At 40.6% G+C, this 21091-nt stretch overlaps 1 protein-coding gene across 1 annotated transcript in view; it reads left to right on the forward strand.

Moving 5' to 3' along the window:
* Window positions 1-21091, forward strand: part of NR5A2 (nuclear receptor subfamily 5 group A member 2) — an 87310-nt gene that overhangs the window by 36192 nt on the left and 30027 nt on the right. The window contains exon 5 of the mRNA XM_085299032.1: window positions 8585-8704. Within this exon, the coding sequence (XP_085155158.1) occupies window positions 8585-8704 (120 nt within the window). The remainder of the gene's footprint in view (window positions 1-8584; window positions 8705-21091) is intronic.

Raw genomic sequence — 21091 nt, forward strand, 5'->3', positions numbered from 1 at the left:
GATTCCCAGGAGCACCTGACTGTGTATCCTGAAAAGCAGATAAACCCACAAGGATATCAATGAATTGAGTGGACCTAGTTCTGATTTCGTTTATGTGGAAGTCCAAGTACTTGTGTTCCTGCAAGCGAGCTTAGAATCTGGCCCCTCACATTTTTACAGTTAGTTTCTTGACATCAGAAAACAAAAATTTGCAGTAATTTAAGGGAGAAAAATAGTTTTATTACCAAAGTTGCTATAYGAAGTGCACGGAATTATCTGATTTTTAAATTCTAGGGCTAATTTTGCATAACCTTATGCTGTACTAACATCAGTAGAGATACTCACAGGAGTGGGATTTGGAAGAKCAGTTCTATGGACCCAGTCCTGAAGACAACACCTCCTTCTTCATTCTGAGCTGTGTACTGAGAAGAATAATTTTTCTCTTTTTTTTATCTTTGCTTTCACTTTGACAGGAACAAAACACTGCATTGTAAGCAAAATTTTCATTTGGGACTCAAAAGAAATCCTTTTCTTACTTTCAGTAGAGAAAACAAAAAAAAAAGAAGAAAAACACATTTATAATTCATCAGAAATAATGCTGACTGCAAAATTCTAAGTAATCTTCATGCAGTTTACACAGGATATGGAGAGATAAATGTGTTTTTCAGGAAAAGGAGGAAAAGTAAGAGTTTTATATGTTGCATTTGAGGCACAGTATAATACATATATATTTATAGACCATTTGCTGCTTGTCTGGACCCTCTTCGGCAATCTGAGGTCCCTAGACCCATRCAGCTTGTGTTACAGTCCTGCAGGAAAAAGAGATGAGTGTGAACTAATACTTAAGGCTSCTTTTTCTGGAAATATTTTAATTAGAGAGAGGGTGAACACTGAAAGTAGGAAATGTCTGGTCGCTGCTGGTTTCGTGCCTAGAGCCCTTCTTTCGCAGTGATCTTACACATAGCTCTCCGGGGACATGCAAGGAGGGAAGCATTGACAAAGCCACCCCTCTCCCCTCTCACGTTTGCTAGGCAGGAAAGACCACACACCTTTCTGAGCATGGACACCACGTATTCCCCACTCCAAGTTTTGGGAGGGTAAAAGCATAGGAATGCTCAAAGGTGTAATATTGCTTAATGCTATAAATCCCTCATCCATGTCCTCTAAAAGATTGAAAAGGGGCTTGATATTCCAAATACTAATGTGAGCGGGGGATTAATGGGGCATTTTAGTCCTTCTCTCTCTCTCTCTCTCTCTCTCTCTCTCTCTGGGTTCCCTGATGTTGATTGAAGAGTGAGGTTATTAGCCTTTCCTTCGGTGTGGTACTTACACAGTTACTTTCCTCTATCCAGGCACTGATTTGCATAACGCATATAGGAAGTTAATATCTTGGGGACATGAACTCTGTGTTGAAATGAGCTGACGTTGGCTGATGGACTCACAAGCTATTGAAGGGAGAGGTACATGCACGCACGTGCGTGCACACATAYGGAGTATAAGTACATCTTTATAAGGGCCTCTTTATAAGCCATAAAGGAGCAGGAAAAGTCACACTGAAATATTTCTCTTCTTCGTTTCATTTTTAAATCATGATAAAATGAAAAATGCTACCAAGCTGGGATGGACTTTATACTCACTTCACGCTAGAGCTAGACTGCAACAGGCAGTGTACAGTGGCATGACACAGCTTTGGCTTGTAAAGATCACTCCCTGCCTTTATGTAGAAGAGGCAATTTCACATATCACACAGGTTTCTAGCAAAGAAAGAGCTGGAACAACCATAGTTAATATTAAATCATTTTTTCTTGAACTTTGTAGCATTTTATTACTGAAGCTATAGATAATAACCGTATTTTATTATGGCATTCACTGATTCTGAATGTTATGTGCATTTTCTTTTAAAACTGCATCAGCAGCTATGTGCTGCTTTTTGGCAGCAGCCTCACGCAGGCGGCTTCCCCGTGTTAGCAGCCACCCATCTGGAGAGACCAAATCCTTCTCTACCTGGGTTACGATTTGCAAGCCATGCATGCATTCAGCAGTAAAAAGTAGCCTCTAGAGTGTGCTTGTCTTATCAAACTTTGATTTGGAGCAATCTGCTTCACTATAGCGTACGAAAATACCTGAGCTGTGYGTCTGCAGTGACTTGTGAGTGATCTCCAAATTACATTCAAAAGGAAGTTCAGCCATCCCTTGAACTTGTAAGCTTCAGGCTGAACAGTTCAAACAGATGTTTAATCACTTCATATTCATTAGGAAATGGCTATTCAATGGCCGTAGAATTTAAAAGTGGCATTGTGAGATGAATGCTTCACATGATTCCTATACAAGCATTCCCTTTTAGAAGCATAAGTAAAAACGATTCAGGTGCATCTAACGCATTTTTGTCACATAAATTTCGATCATCGTATTTTTTGTTTTAATCATTAGGTGCCCTTTTAAATTTTTAGTAGCAGAAAAGCCCAAAGCTATAGTGCCAGTTAATGCAAATGAAAAGAGATGAAAAGGGATCCTCCAGCTTCTCGAAAGGGAGCTGCTGAGCGGGTAAAAGGTGATTGTGTTCTTTAACTGAATCTGCAGCAATAATTATAAGGAAAATATTTAACTTAAAGCAACACAAAAAAATGCATGACCCCGAAAATTTCAACAGGTAATTCATCAAATGCCAGGTTGAAAATACCTCTTCAGAAGAAAAATTGCAAWAAATCTGTAGTCATTGGTTACAGTATGCTAAATATTGTGAAACACTTTCCTAAAAGAAAGATACAATGTGGTTTGGATAAGATTAAGGTGCATTTCAGCAAAACATACACATTATTCTTCATTTTACTGTTTAGCAATTTCAATGTTCTTCTTCAGAGAAAACAAAAGTTTATAATGATTAACGTTCYGGGCTGTGGGAAGCAGACACTCTGCAACAATACGACTCTTGTATTGCAATAGCTTTCCTCATCTATAACATCAGCACAAATAGTTTTTCAGATGAGTAACCAGCATTTCTGAGATAAGTCTTTCCTTTAACTACAATTGATAGTATGTGGCTGTGTATTGCAGTGTCAACAGAGGCCTCAGTGAGCCTGACAACCTCCCCGGTCCCCGTAGCAGAAGCGGGGGGCCTGGCTGCGTGGGAGCTGGGTGCTGGCAGACCAGTGTCRTCCCCCCGGCCCATCTTTTTGTCCTCCCAAGACCAGCGGGTCACTGCAGTGCTCAGGATTAGACTTTCACTCTTCAAAATAAGACTGTATTTCCCCCATACCTGGAAATATCCTACCTAGCTTGCTTTATATTGTGTAAGATAAATTAAGCAAACTAATAATTGTGTCTAAACATATTCTCGCACGAGTCCATTTCGAATTCTTGTTAGTAGTGGTGAACTCGGAAATCTGGATGAAATAAAAATTGTATCTCACAGAGGGAATCAGTGGAGGAACTCAGGCTCACAGCCAAGGAACCCTGTGTTCAAGACTCTGTTTGGATATTTAACAGTATTAAGTTCATTGCACAGATAAGCAATAGCAAGCAAATCTTTCATAGTAGACACAGAGATGTATCCCAGTGCCCCCAGGCCCCATGGTGCTGCTCACCCCCAGGGGGTCTCTCGCTACATCCCCCTCTTTTCACCAGTCTGATCTTTTCGATGTGCTAGGTGGGGAAGATAGCATTTTGCTGTGAAGCTGCAGGATAAGCTAATGCAGGGACCATYGCGCTTGGGGCACAGACCACACTGTGACCCACCTTCGCCAGTTCCTGTCCTGAGATGTGCAGGCTCCTTCTGCACTCAGCCACACAGCAGCTCTGCTCTGTGCTTTACTGAGAAGAGATGGGACTGTCCACGGCCAGGAAAAAATGGGGCATGTGGCCTGCATCCAGCCTGTCTTGAGTGCTGCGTGAAATGGGCTGTGCAAGTAGCGGTTCCCTCCTCTGTAGGAGAGAAAGAGCAAAAGGTTTGTTCCACACATACCACGATAGTGAAAAAATGCTGATTAATAGTGTTGTTATCATTCAATACTGGGCACATTTTGAATCACAATATTGTCAGGATATTGCCCACCATGAGGGCATTTTTCCAAGTCAGTATAGAAAGGGCAAAATCTTCAAACCTTATCAGAAAGTGCTGGATTGTATCCTGCCAAYAGGCTGTACGTAAAATACCCACGAGTGGCACAGGCAGGGCGTAGTCGATCACACTTACCTTTCAGTCTTGCACATGCTGGAAAATCTTTTCTGCATGACAAGTTATGCTGTTAGAGTAGTTTATTCTGGCTAGCGTGGTAGCACCTAGGCAGCGCAGTGGGGTGGTGCTAGGTGGTTGTGACAATGGCAATTTGTCTTCTGGCTTAAGCAAAACTATACAGATAGTCGAACAACACGAGATACAATGTTATGGATGAATCCAAATTCTGATGCACTTCCTTGTTTTCACTGAAGGCACAGGTGAATAGGATTTTCTTGTAGGAATTAGGATATACCTATTGCCGTGCACTAATGCTATCAGAAAGCCATCCCTTGCTCCATCTTTGCATTCCTGCTGTTTAAGAGAGTAGATAATATACATGCCCACTTTCACCTCTGCTCGTGCTGGCAATATCTGCCACCTCTGCTTCTCTGACATGATGCACTTACRCACTCCCCCTTGGCACCAGCAGCATCCCTTACTCACGTTCACATAGTCCCTTCAAGTCCGCATTGTATCCAGCCTCACCATCCTCACCTTCAAGATTTTACTAACAGCCAGCTTCCCTTATGTCTTCTCTAGCCTCACCACCTTCCCCTCCTTTAAGGCCTCCTCCTAAGCACTCTCTTTGCTTCCCTTGTCATTTAACAGCAGTTTTACTAGTCTGGTGTTTTATCCCATTACTCCTTCTAACATTATTATTCTTTCATGCCACTCTGCATGCTAGAAACAGTTTCTTTTTTTTCTGTTGAATCACACGTTCTCCCTTAACTGCCTTCGCATCTCTCGTTAAAAGCCATTTCTTCAGCAACAATTTCCAGTTATGTTATCCCCACTGATAAGAGCCTTCATCTGAATGCCACTGCCCAGACAGGACCTAAATTTAACCATCTGGGCACAGCATTGACTCATGCTTTTGCTTGAGGCTAGATAACTGTCAAAGGGGTATCTTGTTTAACAAATTGCTTAGGTAATACAGTGGTTACATTATCCCTGTGTCAATGTTCTGTTACGGCAGGGAGCAGCTGCAAATTTGGGGACTGTTCTTGCAGCAGCCGGTTGTTGGCCATGTGATGTTCAATTTTGATTTAAAAGTGCTCCCAATAGTTGGAACAAAGGGCACTTTGTTGTTTTGGTTGTTAATACATTGATAATGCTTGCAAAAATCTCCACAAACTGAAGAACCTCAAAATTTAGCTAATAGTATGAGCTTATGAACTTGTTTCTATTTCCATTAGTAATGTGATTGAAAATGTTGATTATTGAGGAAATCCCAGACTAGACCCAAGTYGTCTTGGTGACAGAACCTTACCTTTTAGCCTGCTCTCTCTGTTAATGGAGGACCAAAATACTTCCGCTGTAGAGTCATGAGGTTGAAGTCCTCCAAGGTACTTTTTCTGTAGAGGACTTTTCTCTCCAGAATTCAGTCTTCACTTTGGCCTTCGAAGCTTACACCTCTTCACCTTTGAGGATTGGGATAAAGCACATACTTGTTTTGGCCAAAGGTTGAGTTTAGTTATGCCAGATAATGTGTTTCTATGACTCATTTATTTAGGCACTCATGGAAACATAAAGGTGCTTATGTTCTGGTTGGACTATATCCACTCCATAAAGTTTACTATCTCATTCTAACATATTAAGTGTTGTTACCCTTTTTATTCAGAAGTGGTCTATTTTCTATTTTTCAATTTTCCGTTTAGTATGCATTAGCAAAGGTACCATATGTTTTTTTCATTGTTTACATACCTTTTAGATGTAGCCTGTAACTGATCATTTGCTCTACATTTTAGTAATACATGACTCCCCTTAAAGTCTTCTCCATTTCTTCATAGTGCAAACTGAGAAACAGTCGGCTGCCCTGCCACATTTTTTAAACTGGCAAAAGCAGAGGGATCCAATAGTCCTCTGAAGCCAGTAGTGCATTCTAGATATTTATTTTGCATTTTATACTATTTTATGGGCTTTAACTGGTTAAATTACAGTAAATGTAAAGAAGCAGATTTTGTGAACCACTGGCGCTATTGCTAGTTGTACAAGTCTTGTAGAACAGCAGGAACAGACCATGTGCAAAACACTTTTTTTTTGTGATTTTGGCATCTCATACTGCTCTCACAGCACTGGCTTGGTAATGATATGATAAAGCTTGGGAGCAAGCTTTGACTGCAGGGTAGCTGCTGTTGAGGCCTTCAGAAAGCCAGACCTGTAAAATGCAGTTTGTTTTCAGAAGTTGCTGCCTGCAGCTGAGACAGATGTGTTAGCTGGAAATATGTCATTTATAATATAATCAAATGCTTGACCTCTTATTCAGGTATCAGTTGTTACCGCACGGATGTTGAATGTTTAAACTGTCTCACAGCTTGTTTTGTTCAGATGTAAGCTGTGGCAGTCCCGTGTGAAATGCTAGCTTTGTGTGAAGCTGTCATGTTAGCCTGATTTATATGATTTTTGTAACACCTTGTTATACAGAGGAGGAAATGATCACAAAGCAGTTTCAGGTAAAAAGCTAGAGTACTCAGATCTGTAAATTTCAAATTTCTTGTATTTTAAATTTGGCCCATGTTTTGGTGGGGAGTGTATCGCTGTAGTAATTTACAGTCCTCTCTTGAGCTAAAAAGTCACTTGGTTGAAACGGTTTTGTAGCCAAATACATGTTGTGGGCAGAGGAAGAGAGATTTTTTAATATAGACTCAGCCTTGCACTGTGATCTGAACAGAAATGAATTATCATGGGCATAGACAGCATGGGGACAGAGCAAGGCTGAGTTTGTGATAGCACTAGCTTTACTCTGACTTAGTAATATATCCATCTAGAGAGTCCACTCCTCCTCCTCTCCTCCATCTCTATTGCCAATGGATATGTGGCTCGTGGATGATACCTGAGTGTACATGTATTAACTGTTAATGGAAGCAGAACAACAATTATATTAAAAGATTATTCTAAATACTGCAAATCCAAAGTGTGCAAAAATTTTGAAATATCAGAACTGAGAYTGTTCACACAACAGTAATTCAGCCCTTTTGTGTCTCTGTATTAAAACCTCTACACAAATGCAGGCTRAGGGTAAGATTAGCACAGATAATACAAGCATTAAATAATTTTGCAGTGCTTACTTTTGCAACCTTAACATGTTCTTTTAGCATAGGTATTCAGATACTGTTTTCCCTTTCTTCTTTTAAGAGCAAACTGAAAAAAAAAAAAAAAAAAGCAGCAAATGATATCATCCTCTAGGTAGGCCGGTAGATGAGACCTGCAGTTTCCCAGAAGAGGTAACTGCTGCGGTTGTGGAGCAGGAGAAAGCAAGAGTCTTAGGTGCTAGCGCAGGCTTGTGGAGGGGAACGTGCCCAGCCACAGACGGGTTCTTCTATCCTTTTCTCCCCACTGACTTTGTGCTAATCTGCTCATTTTCTCTACTGATTCTTTCCTTATTTCATTCCCTTATACAGTCCGAAGAGGGGAAATAATTTGTGACAGATTCTGGAGGGGCAAAAACTGGGACAAGAACAGGAGAGGGACTGTCGGCAGGGAGAAGGGAAGTTAGGAGTAATAGGGGAGGTAGACAGATACTTGCCTGTTTAAGCTGTTAAAATTCAAGCTGTATGGCAAGTGACTGAAAACAGATAGAAAATACTGGGTGACTTTCCTAGACAGTACAACAAAAAATCTATCACTAACAAATGTTAGTACTTTCTGTATGTAAGCAATACATCCAGAAAAAAAGTTTCCACAGATAAACCTCAAAAATTCATTAGATCATAGATGATAACATTTGAAAGACCTATTGCAGCATCTAATCCAGCTCACGCAAGCTTGCTGTCTATAATGTGATTTCCTGTGCATTGACAAATCTACTCTAAACTATTGAACTCAACACCTGAAAGGCTATTTTAGTAGTTCTTTATCTCCGAAATTTTAGGCAAGTCTTCACTTTAAATATTTTATTCCTTTCCAAGGGAAATACCTCCAGTTTGGCCCTGTTGCGGCAGTAGTGCTCCTGAAACCTGCAAATCCTTCACTGTTTCCAGAAGCTAAGGTCCAAGGATGGGGAATACGAAGATGTTCACATTAGCGTTGTTTCTGCTATTATTGCTTTTGGACAGGAATAATACCCCATTCCATGAGCATTTCATAATGTCTTATATAATCTACTATTATTACTTTGTATAACAATGCCACAATTCTGCTTTCCTCAAATGCAATAGGCTGTAAATATTCTATGTATTTTGTAGATAATGGTTTTGGCAGTGGCCTMTTTATTTAGCTGAGAATAGCAATTCTATGAACAAAGACTTTTCGATAGCATTTCTGTTCTTGTAACACTAACCAGACGCTTGAAGGTGGAGGCATGCTAGCTGGTTCTCCTGGGTGGCTCTGTCGTGTGATGGAAGAATTACTCCTGCAGTAATGTCACCAACGTTCATGCTTGCTTTGCAGGTTGATGACCAAATGAAGTTGCTTCAGAACTGCTGGAGTGAACTCTTAATTCTAGATCACATTTACCGGCAAGTGGTACATGGAAAAGAAGGCTCTATCCTTCTGGTTACCGGGCAACAAGTGAGTATGTGGGCTCAAAGCAGTATTGATGGCTTTTTAATAATCATTTTCAAAATAGCAGGAGTTTAACTAGGTCAGAAGAACTCCTGTGTCCTGAGAGATTCTCCGCAAATAATATAGATAAAATGACTTGTGCACTCTGTTCCTAGTCTACTGATTACAGTTAAACTTATAAAAGCAGATATAATCATAAAGTACTTTGCTTTTCAAATATACTTGTATACTTCAGTGACTGAAAAATAGTAGATGAGAAGTGTTTCTCAAGAAGTTTTATTTCYTCAGGGCTAAAACAGTTTCTGACAAAAACAACAAAAATGCTAAACCCTATGCTTTAGGTTTAATCAATTATAGTTTATTTTCCCTTCAGAATTGTGGTTTACTCAAAAGAATCACTAGCTGGATCAGAAACCTAGTAACTTGCAGCTATTACTACAGAAATACCTTACTCTTACAGAAGTATGCATATGTGTGAGAGGAAGACAGAAGCTCAAACTTCTAATCAGAGGGAAATTATTCAGCCTCTGGGATATAAATGCAAATATTGTCTCAGGAACTGTCTCAGGGTATGCACTCTGTATTTTCTGCACAGCTTTCCAAGGGTTAATTTTCTCCAGGCATCAGATGCACAAGTCACCCAAAACACGAGAGCAAAAATATGGCGAATATTAGGAAAACTGTGAGAAAACCCAAATAAAATAGAAAGCTTTGTCTCACTCTTACTTTCCAAAGCACAGATGACTTGACAATGAAAACAAGAACATTATTCCTAAGTCTCTTATTCTGACTTTAATGGAAAAAACTTCATGGTATCAATGGGAAGTAAACTGTTCCTGTGGATTTTATTCCTGATTCAAAGTGAAAACAAATGATGGTCCATTGCTATTTAAGTAGCTGCAAACCGAACTGTGTCACTTTATACGCACAAGGGAAAGAGTTCCTTTTTCTAACTGTACAGGTACATCACATACATCTACATGCTGCAGAATTTCCTTAAAGCTTTAGTCATAACAGGACTGTAGCCATTTCTCAACACTCAGAAGTGTCTATAAGAATTAGAAAAGAAAAAAAATAACATTTTGCATTTGTGATTGATAGTTGTATACTGAAAGAGAGAACTGGTCCAATCATCTGAGAATAGAAGTGGAAAAATTCAAATTCTAGCTCTGAAGCTGGCTCCTGCACATCTTGTGGAAAGTCACGAACCTCTGTGAGATAGAGTTACTCTCTCTAGTTGTATTAGCTGAGGTTAGTTGTATTACTTCTGATTTAGACTGATAYTGCTTAGAGAATTACTGATCCCTTTTCTTTTTCATCATCTGTAAAACAAGGACAACAGTACTAGCATTTATTCCATTTACCAAACAGGCTTGGCTGATTCCATTATTTATAAAGTTCTGAGTATATTGACAGTTCTCTGTTCCTGAAGAACTGCCAAATTAATGTCTCAGTTGATTTGTGACAAGCTAGTTTTTAAAACTTCTGATTGCCTGAATCCCTCTGAAATCAATTGACCTCTAAATACCTTTAAATCCATTGTCCCCATTTTTCCACAGTACTAATTCTTACCACATTACCCACCTTTACCTTTACTTAGGAGGGAAGAAAAAAAAAAGAAAAAGAAAAAAACACAGTTGTTGGCCAACAGATAGCAGGATGCTTATTAAATAATAATAATACCAGCACCTCGGTCCGTCGAACTTTGCTCCTCGCACGTAGGCTGCTTGGAGAACAGGGGCCACGTTGCGAGAGCGCCAAACGGGAGCGCTGCCGTCGGCCCCTTTCCTTGCGGATGGACGCCTTCCCGTACCGCGCTCGCTGGCGGAGCGATAGGGAGACACCATAACGGCAGGAAACTTGCGGTGTCTGGCTGCTGTTTTTAAAACTGGAAGGAGTCTGAAATCTGCAGGTAATGCCWCTGTAACAAACAGCTGGTGGGTTCCAGCATGGTTTCATTCAGCTCGGATCACTGTCAACTGAAATTAAAAGCCAAGTTGCTTGTGGAGGCRGGTGCCGACTGCGCCTGCGCTCCTCGGCGCGAGCGTGACGTGCGCAGCCGGTGAGAGCCTCCTGGCAGCTGAGGTGTCACAGAAATGCTGCTCCTACGCCAGCACGGGCATTACGCGCTGTTTGTCATTTACGCACCTTTACTTTAAGCACCGCTGGTTTAAATGATTTGCAGGAGTGAAAATCTTTCACGGAAGAATCTCCTCTCTCTCTCTTTTTTTTTTTCTTGTTTTGTTTTGGTTTTTTTAAGGTGGACAAGGCAGGGTGCACTAACCAGAATGTTTAGGATATCTAGACTTACCGGAGCCACAGATCTTTGAATCACAGAGTAATCCARGCTGCAGGGGACCTCAGGGAGTCTTGTAGTCCATCCCCGCGCTCAAACCAGTGCAGGGTTTTATCCAGTTAGATACTGAAAAGCTCCAGGGATGGAGACTGCACAGTCTCCATGGGCTCCCTGCTCCATTGCCTGACTGTCCTCACAGGGAGGAAMTTTTTTCTTAGATGCAGTCTGAGCCTCCCTTGTTTCAACCTAYGTGCATTGTCTCTTATCTCCAGTGTGGAGAGCCTGGATCCATCTTCCACCTGATAGGTACTGGGGGGCTGCTGTTAGGCCCCSTTCCCAAGTCCTCTCTTCTCCAGGTTGAACAAGCCCCTTCCTCTCACCCTCTCCACATATAGCAAGTGCTCCAGCCCCTGAGCATCTTGGTGACTCTCAGCTGATGCACTCCTTGTTACCTATGTCTTTCATGAATTGGGTGTCCGAAACTGGACACAGGATCTAGTCACAGTCTAACCTGTGCAGAGTAGAGGAGAATAATTACTTCCCCCCCATCTACTGGCTGTGCTCCTGTAGATATAGCCCAGGATGCTGTTGGCCTTCTCTGCTGCCAGGGCACATTGCTGGCCAACACTCTGCTTGCTGTCTGCAAAGACCCCAGGTCTTTTTCAGCAGAGCTGCTTCCCAGCCAGCCTGGCCCCAGGCTATATAATCGCAAGGGGTTATTCCTTCCCATGTGCYGGGCTTGGCATTTGTCCTGTTGAACTTCATAATGCCCCTGCTAGTCCATTCCTCCAGGCTGTCTAGGTCCTCAGGATGGCAACCCTGGAYGTGCCCCCCCACACACACAAATTGGTGTCATTTGTAAAAACTCGATGAGTGYGTGCTCCGTTGCCTCCTCCAGGTCATTTATCAAGGAGTTAAACAGGGCAGGTCCTAGTACAGACGCCTGCGGTACTCCACTTACACCTGGCTTCCAGATAGAGCATGACCCATTAACCCCTAATCTCTAACTCCAGCCATCCACCCATTTTTCACCCATCTGGTTGTCTCTCCAGGATTTTCCCAGGGACTACACTGAGGCAGTCTGGCCTGTAGTTCCTCAAATCTCCTCATAGCCTTTTTTGAGCATCAGTGCAACTTTTGCTTTTCCACAGTCATCATGGACTTCCCTTAGTCTCCATGACTTTTCAAATAATGATAGTGAGCAGCCTTGCAAGGACATCAATGGATCTCACAGCACCCTTGGATGCAGCTGCTCCCATCCCACRGACTTCTACTGGGTCAAGTTCTCTCAGGCCACCCTGGCTCAATTGTCACCCACTGATCATCACTCCCTGCCTCCTTGAGCACTACCAGGGAGACCTTGTTAGTGAAGACTAAGGCAAAGAAGGCACAGATTACCCCAGCCTTGTCTGTTTGCTGCCTGTAAATCACCAGCCCCATTCAGCAGCAGTTTYGTGTTTTCCTTGCACATCCTCTAACTAGTAGTAATGTGGTAAAGCTCTTTTTGTTACATTTGACATCCCTTGCAGTCTCAACTCTAGCTCAACTTTGGCTTTTTTAACCTCACCCCACAGGCCTGGACAATGCTTCTAAATTACTCCTTCAGAGGCATTCCCTGCTCCCACCTGATCTATACTGCCTTTTTGCACTGTAGCTCAGTCATGAGTTACCTGTTTAGCGAAATCAGTCTGACATGTCTGCTTCCTTCCTCCAAGTATCAGACTGGACCTTTTAGGCTGTATCAATTCAGTCAGTTCTCTTTCTAAGGCACAAGGGCAGTTCAAATGTGTTTATGAAAGAGGAATCATGCCTGTGTCTGTCTACTCTGTATTGACTGTAAAATAATTCTGGAAATCCAGAGTTCTAGACCAAGGCATTACCAGTGTTTGTTATTGCACTAAATGCTGCACGCTGGCCAGTAGCTGCCCTGAGCCTCTCAGTTCCTCAAGTAAGGAAAGAGAAACAACTATGTCTCCATCTCATAAAAATTAATTGATTAAGGTTTGGAAAGCACTCTGACACTTCTGATGAAAAGTGCTGTAGATTTTTTGTTATTATTATTTATTGCTACCAGCAAAGCACTATGAGCAAAATTACAGTCAACCATCTGGCTTTTAAACATATTAGCTTTAAACTGAGGACCTGAGCTAGATAGCCTACTTTATTACCTGAGAGATGATGATTATCATCACAAGTTAGCAAATTTAAGACCTTAAAAGTCTTCTTCCTTGCTTTCCTTAATATATCCGTGCATAAAAGCTACCCATAAACACAGGCCTTTTTACAATCACAATCAAGGAARAAGCTGTAATTAGAATGTAACTGCTTTCTCCACTTAAAGTGCACAGCCCTTGCTCCTGAAATATAAAAGTCAAGCTTCATTAGTTCTTTGGGGCCAAACTACTTTCAGTTCTACACCAGGGCTAGTAAACCAGACTGAATAATTTTCAAACACATTGGCTCACACCCATTACCTCCAGGCATTGCTATCACATTACCATACCTCTGCATTTCCCTCAAGCCATTGGCTTATGAGTTTTTCCCAGTGTCAATCCACTGTTCCTACTTTGATGGGAAAAAAGTGCAGTCAGCAACAAAGAAGCAAGCATTGGCCCTTGCACACAAAGACTGTGTTCTATTTTGTTATTTGTTTGGTTGGAGTTTCATAAAAGGAGTTCCTTTGTGTGTATACATTTCAAGAAAGCACTTTTTTCAAGTCATTACGATTCCTCAGCAATTCCTCAGAAATGAGTTTCTCTCTATGCTGCACACTTCATTTTCTGCACTAAGTATTGCCCCTCAGCAGCAGTAATTACCATTTCAAAAGGAAATAAAGTAGCACAAATGCATTTTACAACTCTCCAAATTTCATAATAGAAAATGGCTAAGGAGTGATTTGCAATGTGGTAGTTAATTGTAAATCATTGCCAATATGCTTTCCACATGCCAGGTTAACAGGCTTGGCATGTAGTATGTACTTTTAACAGACTATTTCYAATTGTGGGACTTTATACAACAGAAGAGTGCTCAGGTTGGAGGAATTATTCTGCACTAGCAATATACTGCCAAATTCTAAGGTCCAGAACACATGGGATAAACACTRAAGTTTGGTATAGAATATCATTTTTCATGAATTTTCTTGCAGCAGTCAACACACAATATAAGAATTATAGCCTTGGCTGCCCAAACATACTCTGCTCATTGCTGTTGACAAATCTGCACTCTGCTGAGTTTAGTCAAAGTTTAGATAAAAAGATTGTCCAAATATATGCCTAAATCTTAAATTTGTTTCAGGTTGTTCAAACTACTGGGTGATTGTCAGCCATCACACAGACATATCTTGCACCTGGAYTTGTGTTCTAGAGTAGCATCAGATAAGAGCATGAGAGAGAACCCAGATATCAGTAGTGTTGCTTTTTGAAGCAAGTTAAAATTCTGAATTTAGTGGCTTTTTTCTAGATTTCACATCTTTTTCAGCTGTACTTTATTAAAAGGAGTCAATGTATGACATAGGGACTTTGTGGATTTTTTTGTGGCAAAGTATCTCTATTAGACTTACCCATTTACAAAGGCAGCTTCTGCTGTCCCAACTTAGCTGTATCGGCTTGGGCCTGCAGAGTATCTGCTCATCTAGGRAGCCAATCTGCAAGTTGAAGGAGGCTGCTCTGCTGCTGAAATGGTTCTCAGGARGCAGATAACTTTCAGAATGTGCTGATGAGGGCATTGAAAAAAAAAGATCACCCTTGCAGAAGTAGTACTGCAATACAGAAAGTTACTAGAGGAAGGAGTTTCTCAGGACAAGAGAAAGAAGCTGGCAAAGAAAGGATAAGCAAACTGGCTTTTCTTTCATCTTAAGAAATGAATAAAAATACATATACTAGCTATAGGTATGATAGGCGAATACATAGCTAGTGGAAAGCTATTACTTACTTGTTATGTTCTCAAGTAGTCATTATTTCATGTGTGTGTGAGAGAGAGAGAGAGAAAATTAATCACTTTTTCAGTCTGAAAATAAATTAGTTTTCAAATGATCTCTGCAGCCAGAGAACTGCATGCAGTAGAACTTAAAAAAAACCCCTCTGATTTATATGTAAAGGAAACAGGCAGTAATCATGCTAGCTTTTTCTAYGAGCACACTGAAATAGAGTACCTGACCAACAAGAGCCAAAAGAATTTGTAATAACAAGATGATGCTTCTTAGCTTTTTCATTAAGTTTGTGATTGCAGTCAATGAAGCTTCAGAGCTGTAATAGCCTAAAAATGGTATCAGCTTTTAGGGGCCAAATCCAGAATTTCTTACATACAAACAGTTCTTACAGGCAAACAAGAGCAGGATTTGATTCAAGATCAGACAAGGCCAAGCAATCATCATTTTGCTGTTCAGGGTRGTATTTGTTGTCTTGTATCCAGTCCTGCCCAATTCATCACTCTAATGGCTTCTGCCTAAAGGAAAAGAAAACAAGGTTGTGTTGGTTGTTAAGAGTGTCTCATGTTTTATGAAGATATGCTCTGTTTTTCAGGCTGAACCAGCTGCTCTCAGCTGAATTAGGTAAAGCTTATCAGAATACAGTCTTAATCATAATGTGCCCAATTCAAACTTGCCCAAAGARTCACTAGAGCTTTTGAGCCTTTCAGGTAACTCCAAACATCTGTGAACAAACTGGTCCCAATTTGTGTTTTCTTAGTCTGCTTGCTATGTTGTCATGAAACTACTGTAACACTACAGTTTTGACTTTAAGTCTAAAAATTCCAATTCCATTAAAATTGTCATGAAGAAGACAACCAGCATGAAGCACTGCACACCAAAACTGTTCCATTTTCCACGAGTTAACTCTGCCTTGTTCGTAGGAAGCGCTTTTCTTTGGTATTCCATACACATTGCTCCCATAAGGAGAACAAAAGCTATCTGCCTGGAGTCTGGCAGCGTTTCGTCGAGGCTGCCACTCCTCCATACAGGTCCCATCTAAGTGAACTGATCCCTCCATACAAATCCGTATCTCCCTGTGAAGTCCCATATATGAGGTTAAGCTTGTGGGCCAGCAGGAGAGAAAAGTTGCTCAGAGTCCCAATCCAAGGAAGGGAGCACCGCACCGACGCAGTGATACGGATGGGCTCCACAGTGAGCGCGTCCGGGCTTCCACCGACGGGAACGAGCAGAACGGTCTGGTGTAAGACAAGAGAGTAAAAAGGAAAATGCAGTTAAGGGGTTAAAAGCATTGGCTTTCTCTCCCGAAGAAACAGACTGAGTTAGCACAGCCCTAGCGATGCTGCCTAAACATTCACAACACAATTTCCAGTGACAGGTCTAATTTTCAATGCAACTTACAGATGTTCAAACTCAGCAGTGATTCCAGATCATCTCTATTATAAAAAGCATGAAGTGCATGGCAACACTACAGTAAAGAGACGGATTCAGTTGCTCTCTAGGTTAGTTAGGTTCTGCATGTTACGTTAATAATGTTTACATTAATAATTTGAAGGATCTGATATCCGTCATTACTAGATAGGAAAATTAATGTTACTGATTAAAATAGCTATCTATATGAATCTTAATGATACTTTTATCATCATGTGTTTTGTAACATAAATATAACTACCATAAATATATATGGTCAAATATAGGGCATAACATTATTCATGTCTTGATGTACTAGCCATTTTGAAACTAAGCTAGACAAAATAAATACAACACTTTGGAATATTACTATTTGCATATTATAACTAATTAGCAAGCACAATAGCATCATCCTAGGGGAAAGGTCCACTGGCAACTTAATTCGTTATCTTCTATTATTGTGTATCATGTTAAAATGGCAAGCACCTTATAGAATGTAATTCATCACAATTTTAATGAATATATCCAGAACTGATAAAAGCATACCTCCTGGTTTTTTCCATGCTGAGCCCTCCTCAATTTTTGCTTGTTCCTCTTCAAAGTGTTTTTTTTTTTCGTGTTCATTTGCTTAGAAACAGAACACAAATGTTGTTTGAAAAGTTTTTAATGAGACTTTAACATGAGAAACTCAAAATGAATTTAATAACCAGTGTAGTTGCCAGTAAAATATATATTCTCCCTTACCTCAGGAGGCCATTGAAGAGCAGCTACGATTGTGATAGTAAATTAACCTGCCTGCTATATRCCATGCTCAACACTCCCTTCTGCGGGAAAAGCTCATCTGCCCACATAACCGTGAACCAGAACCAGCTCACAGCAGGGCCAAGGCTTCCAAACCGGGGACAGACCATYGCAGAATGGCTTTGGCATGGGTTTGTCACCGGAGAAGGGAGTCAGATGAGGATGCAGTGGTGGCAGCCAGTACCTGTAATTACAGGTATATTGTAAATACAACGCATGATTGTAGCTTTATTCTTTAATGATATAATTTCTGGTTCTGGGTGAACAGAACATCATTCAGTGGCAAAGAGTTCCTCACAACAGGTATTATCAAGAAAAATTACTCTAGTCATCTCTTCTGGAGACTGTTGCAAGCTTGCTGAGGCATCAGGAAGGGATGAGACAGGTCCACACAACATTTCTGCACAACATTCTCTGCCTCCCGCTGTTATATTCCAGAAATTAAATACAATTTAATTTTAGGAGAAGGAAGGAACCAGATTCTACCTTTAAATTCTAGGCTCTATTTTGTGGGCATAGAGAGGAGGAATCAATATCAGGGGCATCTGTGCCACCACCCAACTCCACCAGGGATCTGCCTTCAAGAACAGCTCATTACTGTGAAATATCACATGCAAAACAAAAAAAGGTACAAGTGCTCCCTGCATTCCTGGCCCTAGCTTCAGCATTTATTTAGCCTAAGACACAGTTTCATGTTGTAAAAAGTTTTATCTTTTGATCTGCTTCAGGTAATATCTCACTATCCTAAGTGAGACCTTCATGAGAGAAAAATAACTGGAGAATCAGTCACTTCCATCTATCTTACAGCTCTGCTGATCAGCTAGGAAATTATTCAATGTTATTATTATTTGAATTATTGATAGCTGACTTTCTAAATGCTGCTAAACTCAAATACTTTACCACAATGTATTGCTTTTAAGTGAAGATTTCATAAACACTCAGCACTAGCTTAACTTCGCTTTCATTGACATGATAGGGATTTGGACTTTTAATTGGATGAAGTAAGTCTTGACTGTATCAAAAAAAAAAAAAGTTTTAGAAGAAATACTCATTATTTCAGTGCCTGCAGTCCCATTTAAGTTATTACTCTCTTGCTGTCACTTTTCTGTTGATTTTTCTTTGCTGATATTACCTACATTTTTGTGATGGGTGGACCACAAGGGCCCCGCAGGCTGGGGTGGCCAGGTGGGATCCCAGACGCCTACCAGCCAGCAGAGCCAGCACCTCCGTGCAGCTGCAGMCATCACCTGTGCAGTGCACGGGGGAGCGAGGTGTGCACAGACCAGGGGTCCCACAAGAGCTGGCTGGGAAAATGCTGGGAAAGGTGATGGCACACAGGCTGCCTGTACAAGGGAGTTAAGTGCATTTATCTACTCAGCATTCAGAGCTGGAAATCTAGACTTAACCTAGAATTAAGTGCTAACTTTCTCACCAAACCAAGCCAAAGAAGGTCCCCCCTTCTGACCAGTACTCCTGATTAGAAGGTACATGTAACATATTAGATTTACCTGAGTCTTAATATTTCTCACTTCCAGAAAGGTGCCCCAACTGCCAGGCTATAGCCTCATTTATTTCATGTTTGTCTGAGCAGGTGCTTTGACCTCGGGTTTCCCACATCCCAACCGCTGGGCTGCTGAAGAATTCCCCCTTTTTGTAGATTTGCTGCCTCCGGTAGATGAAAGCTATACAGTCAATAAATCTCCAAAGAGTTGTGGCATGGGCTGGATGCACTGGTTTATCACCATCGTGACTCAGGTGGATCCGGGCATGCCTGCAGTTAGACAGTTTGGCACTCACAGAGCTGGCTGAAGGTGGAGCTGTGAGGATCTTAACCACTAGTTAGGTGACAGCAAGGTGGAGATTTTCAGTAACTAATTTCAGAGTTAGACACTGCAGTAAGCAAATGGTACAGCCACAGCACAGCCAGCAATACAGCATACATAGCAATAGCTGTCCTAATCTTCAGCAAGTTTAAGCACCAAAAATGCAACCATGGTCACTAGAACAAGCAGCAGGGCAAATTACACAGTGCTGTTCTGTCTATGTTTTTTTGATACCAAGCTAACCCAATTAAACCTCTATCAGTATTTCTTCAGTATTACCATATTCATCATGCAAGACCCTGTGTGCTGGTACCTGAGGGATTCACACCTCTATTTAACTGTGCAGGCATAACTTAATGTCCAGCATTTTACTTTTGAACTGGGTAATGTGGAAGTTTTCCTGAAGCTTCTGTTTTCAAAAATGTCAGTCAACATACCATCTTCAACATCAAAACCAACTGTTCAATGTCATACAATTAATTGTGAAGCAAAAATCATCATTCTTTTTAGTTGTGGGTTTGGTTTTTACCAAGTGAAATTTGTGGTGCAATATTAGGTAAATGCTATCACTTCAGAATGCAATTTTTGCTGAAGGTCCAGGCTGTTTTGAGCTTTGCTTTTTAAAAGCATTTTTAATCATGAATTAGAGACAAAAGAATTATTTCGCCTTTTAGTATCAATTTCTGTGCACAGGACCAAGCAAGCAGGACAGCACACTGTTTAATGTGACCACTTTTTCAGAATAGACATTAACTGAGGCTTTTTCATGCACAGTTGATTTTGTATAAACTGATTGACACCTTTGGGGGTCGTCTTTCCACTGACTCATAATTTTGCTCACTCTTGAAAAAGGCTTCTGTACACCCAGTATTCTCTAGTTAAAGCTGAAAATTCAACTCATCATATTTACACAATAAAAAAAAAATCCATTCTGTGTTGTTTTTAATTGCAAATCCTACCCAAGGGACCAATTCTCCTGCTTAGGAGGCAGCCCTGTGCCTTCTACTAGAGAACCAACTGCAGTCAATTATGGTAATGAAATGTCAATAAATATAAAAATTTAATACAGCCTGCTCTTGGTGAGTGGCAGATGAGGACTTGCCTCCCAGACAAATTTGCTGGTGCTGCAAATATTAAATGCACCTGAAAGAGTAGCAGGTTGCCTGAGAGCTCTCCAGTAGAGGGATGGTGGGAGATCCAGACACCTTTTGGGTTTTTCCATTATGGTATAATCACTGCAGTAAGGCCAGTCATGTTCTTGACATCTAAACATCTTAACTTATTACTATGAAGCGAATAGCATATTCCCCCCACAAACTGGAAGCTTGGTGAGGGATTTTTGAGGTTTTTTTCCCCTTAACAAAGCATTACAGTTACAAAGGGGAAATTAAGTTGTGAATGAGTTGACCCTTGTATGTGAACAGCTTCTCAATAGGAAGTAGTTAAATCAGGTCATCATATTAAACTGCTCTTCCAATAGAATGTATCTGGGGTGTGTTACTATCTTTTACTTATTTATGGAAGTACATATATTCTTAGATGTAAATATATATATACAGAGAGAGAGAGAGAGAGAGAGAGAGAAATATCAGATTAGTTTATGAAGGAAAGTATGGCTGGGAGTCCTACAGACTGCATCTTAGTTTTGTCACATAGTTCTTTGGCCCTGAATAAGTAATTTAATCTCACTGCTTCGGTTTTCCCAAGTGTAAAAGAGGGCAATAAAACCTATCTCACAGAATTCTTAATCATAATCACTTGACTTCTTTGAAACYTAAGCACAAGTTTAAGTGCTCTGCAGAATTAGGGCAGTGTTATTCTTAATATACACACAAAAAAAATGTAACTCCATTTTTCTTGTACAGTCGCCTTCAATCAATGTCTGGGAAGTGCTAAGTGACATATAAATAAAACATCTAAAAGCCAGTAACCTATTGATTATATTAAGGTTATCACTAGGAGAACTTATTTTAGATCCTTGCAATCACTTATCTATCTTTCCTGGTTGAAATGTTGACAGGTTGAAAGTCAGGGTTTTTTTCTCRTTTTATTCTTCTTTATGCTTGAGCAAAATCAGTTCAATAGTTTTAAGATCAAAAAAGGSTGTTTCATAATATAATGTTCCTTAACAATTATTT

The sequence above is a fragment of the Rhea americana genome, unplaced genomic scaffold, assembly GCF_003343005.1.
Source record: "Rhea americana isolate MKP2758 unplaced genomic scaffold, rheAme1 scaffold_144, whole genome shotgun sequence".
In the NCBI taxonomy this organism is placed as follows: domain Eukaryota; kingdom Metazoa; phylum Chordata; class Aves; order Rheiformes; family Rheidae; genus Rhea; species Rhea americana.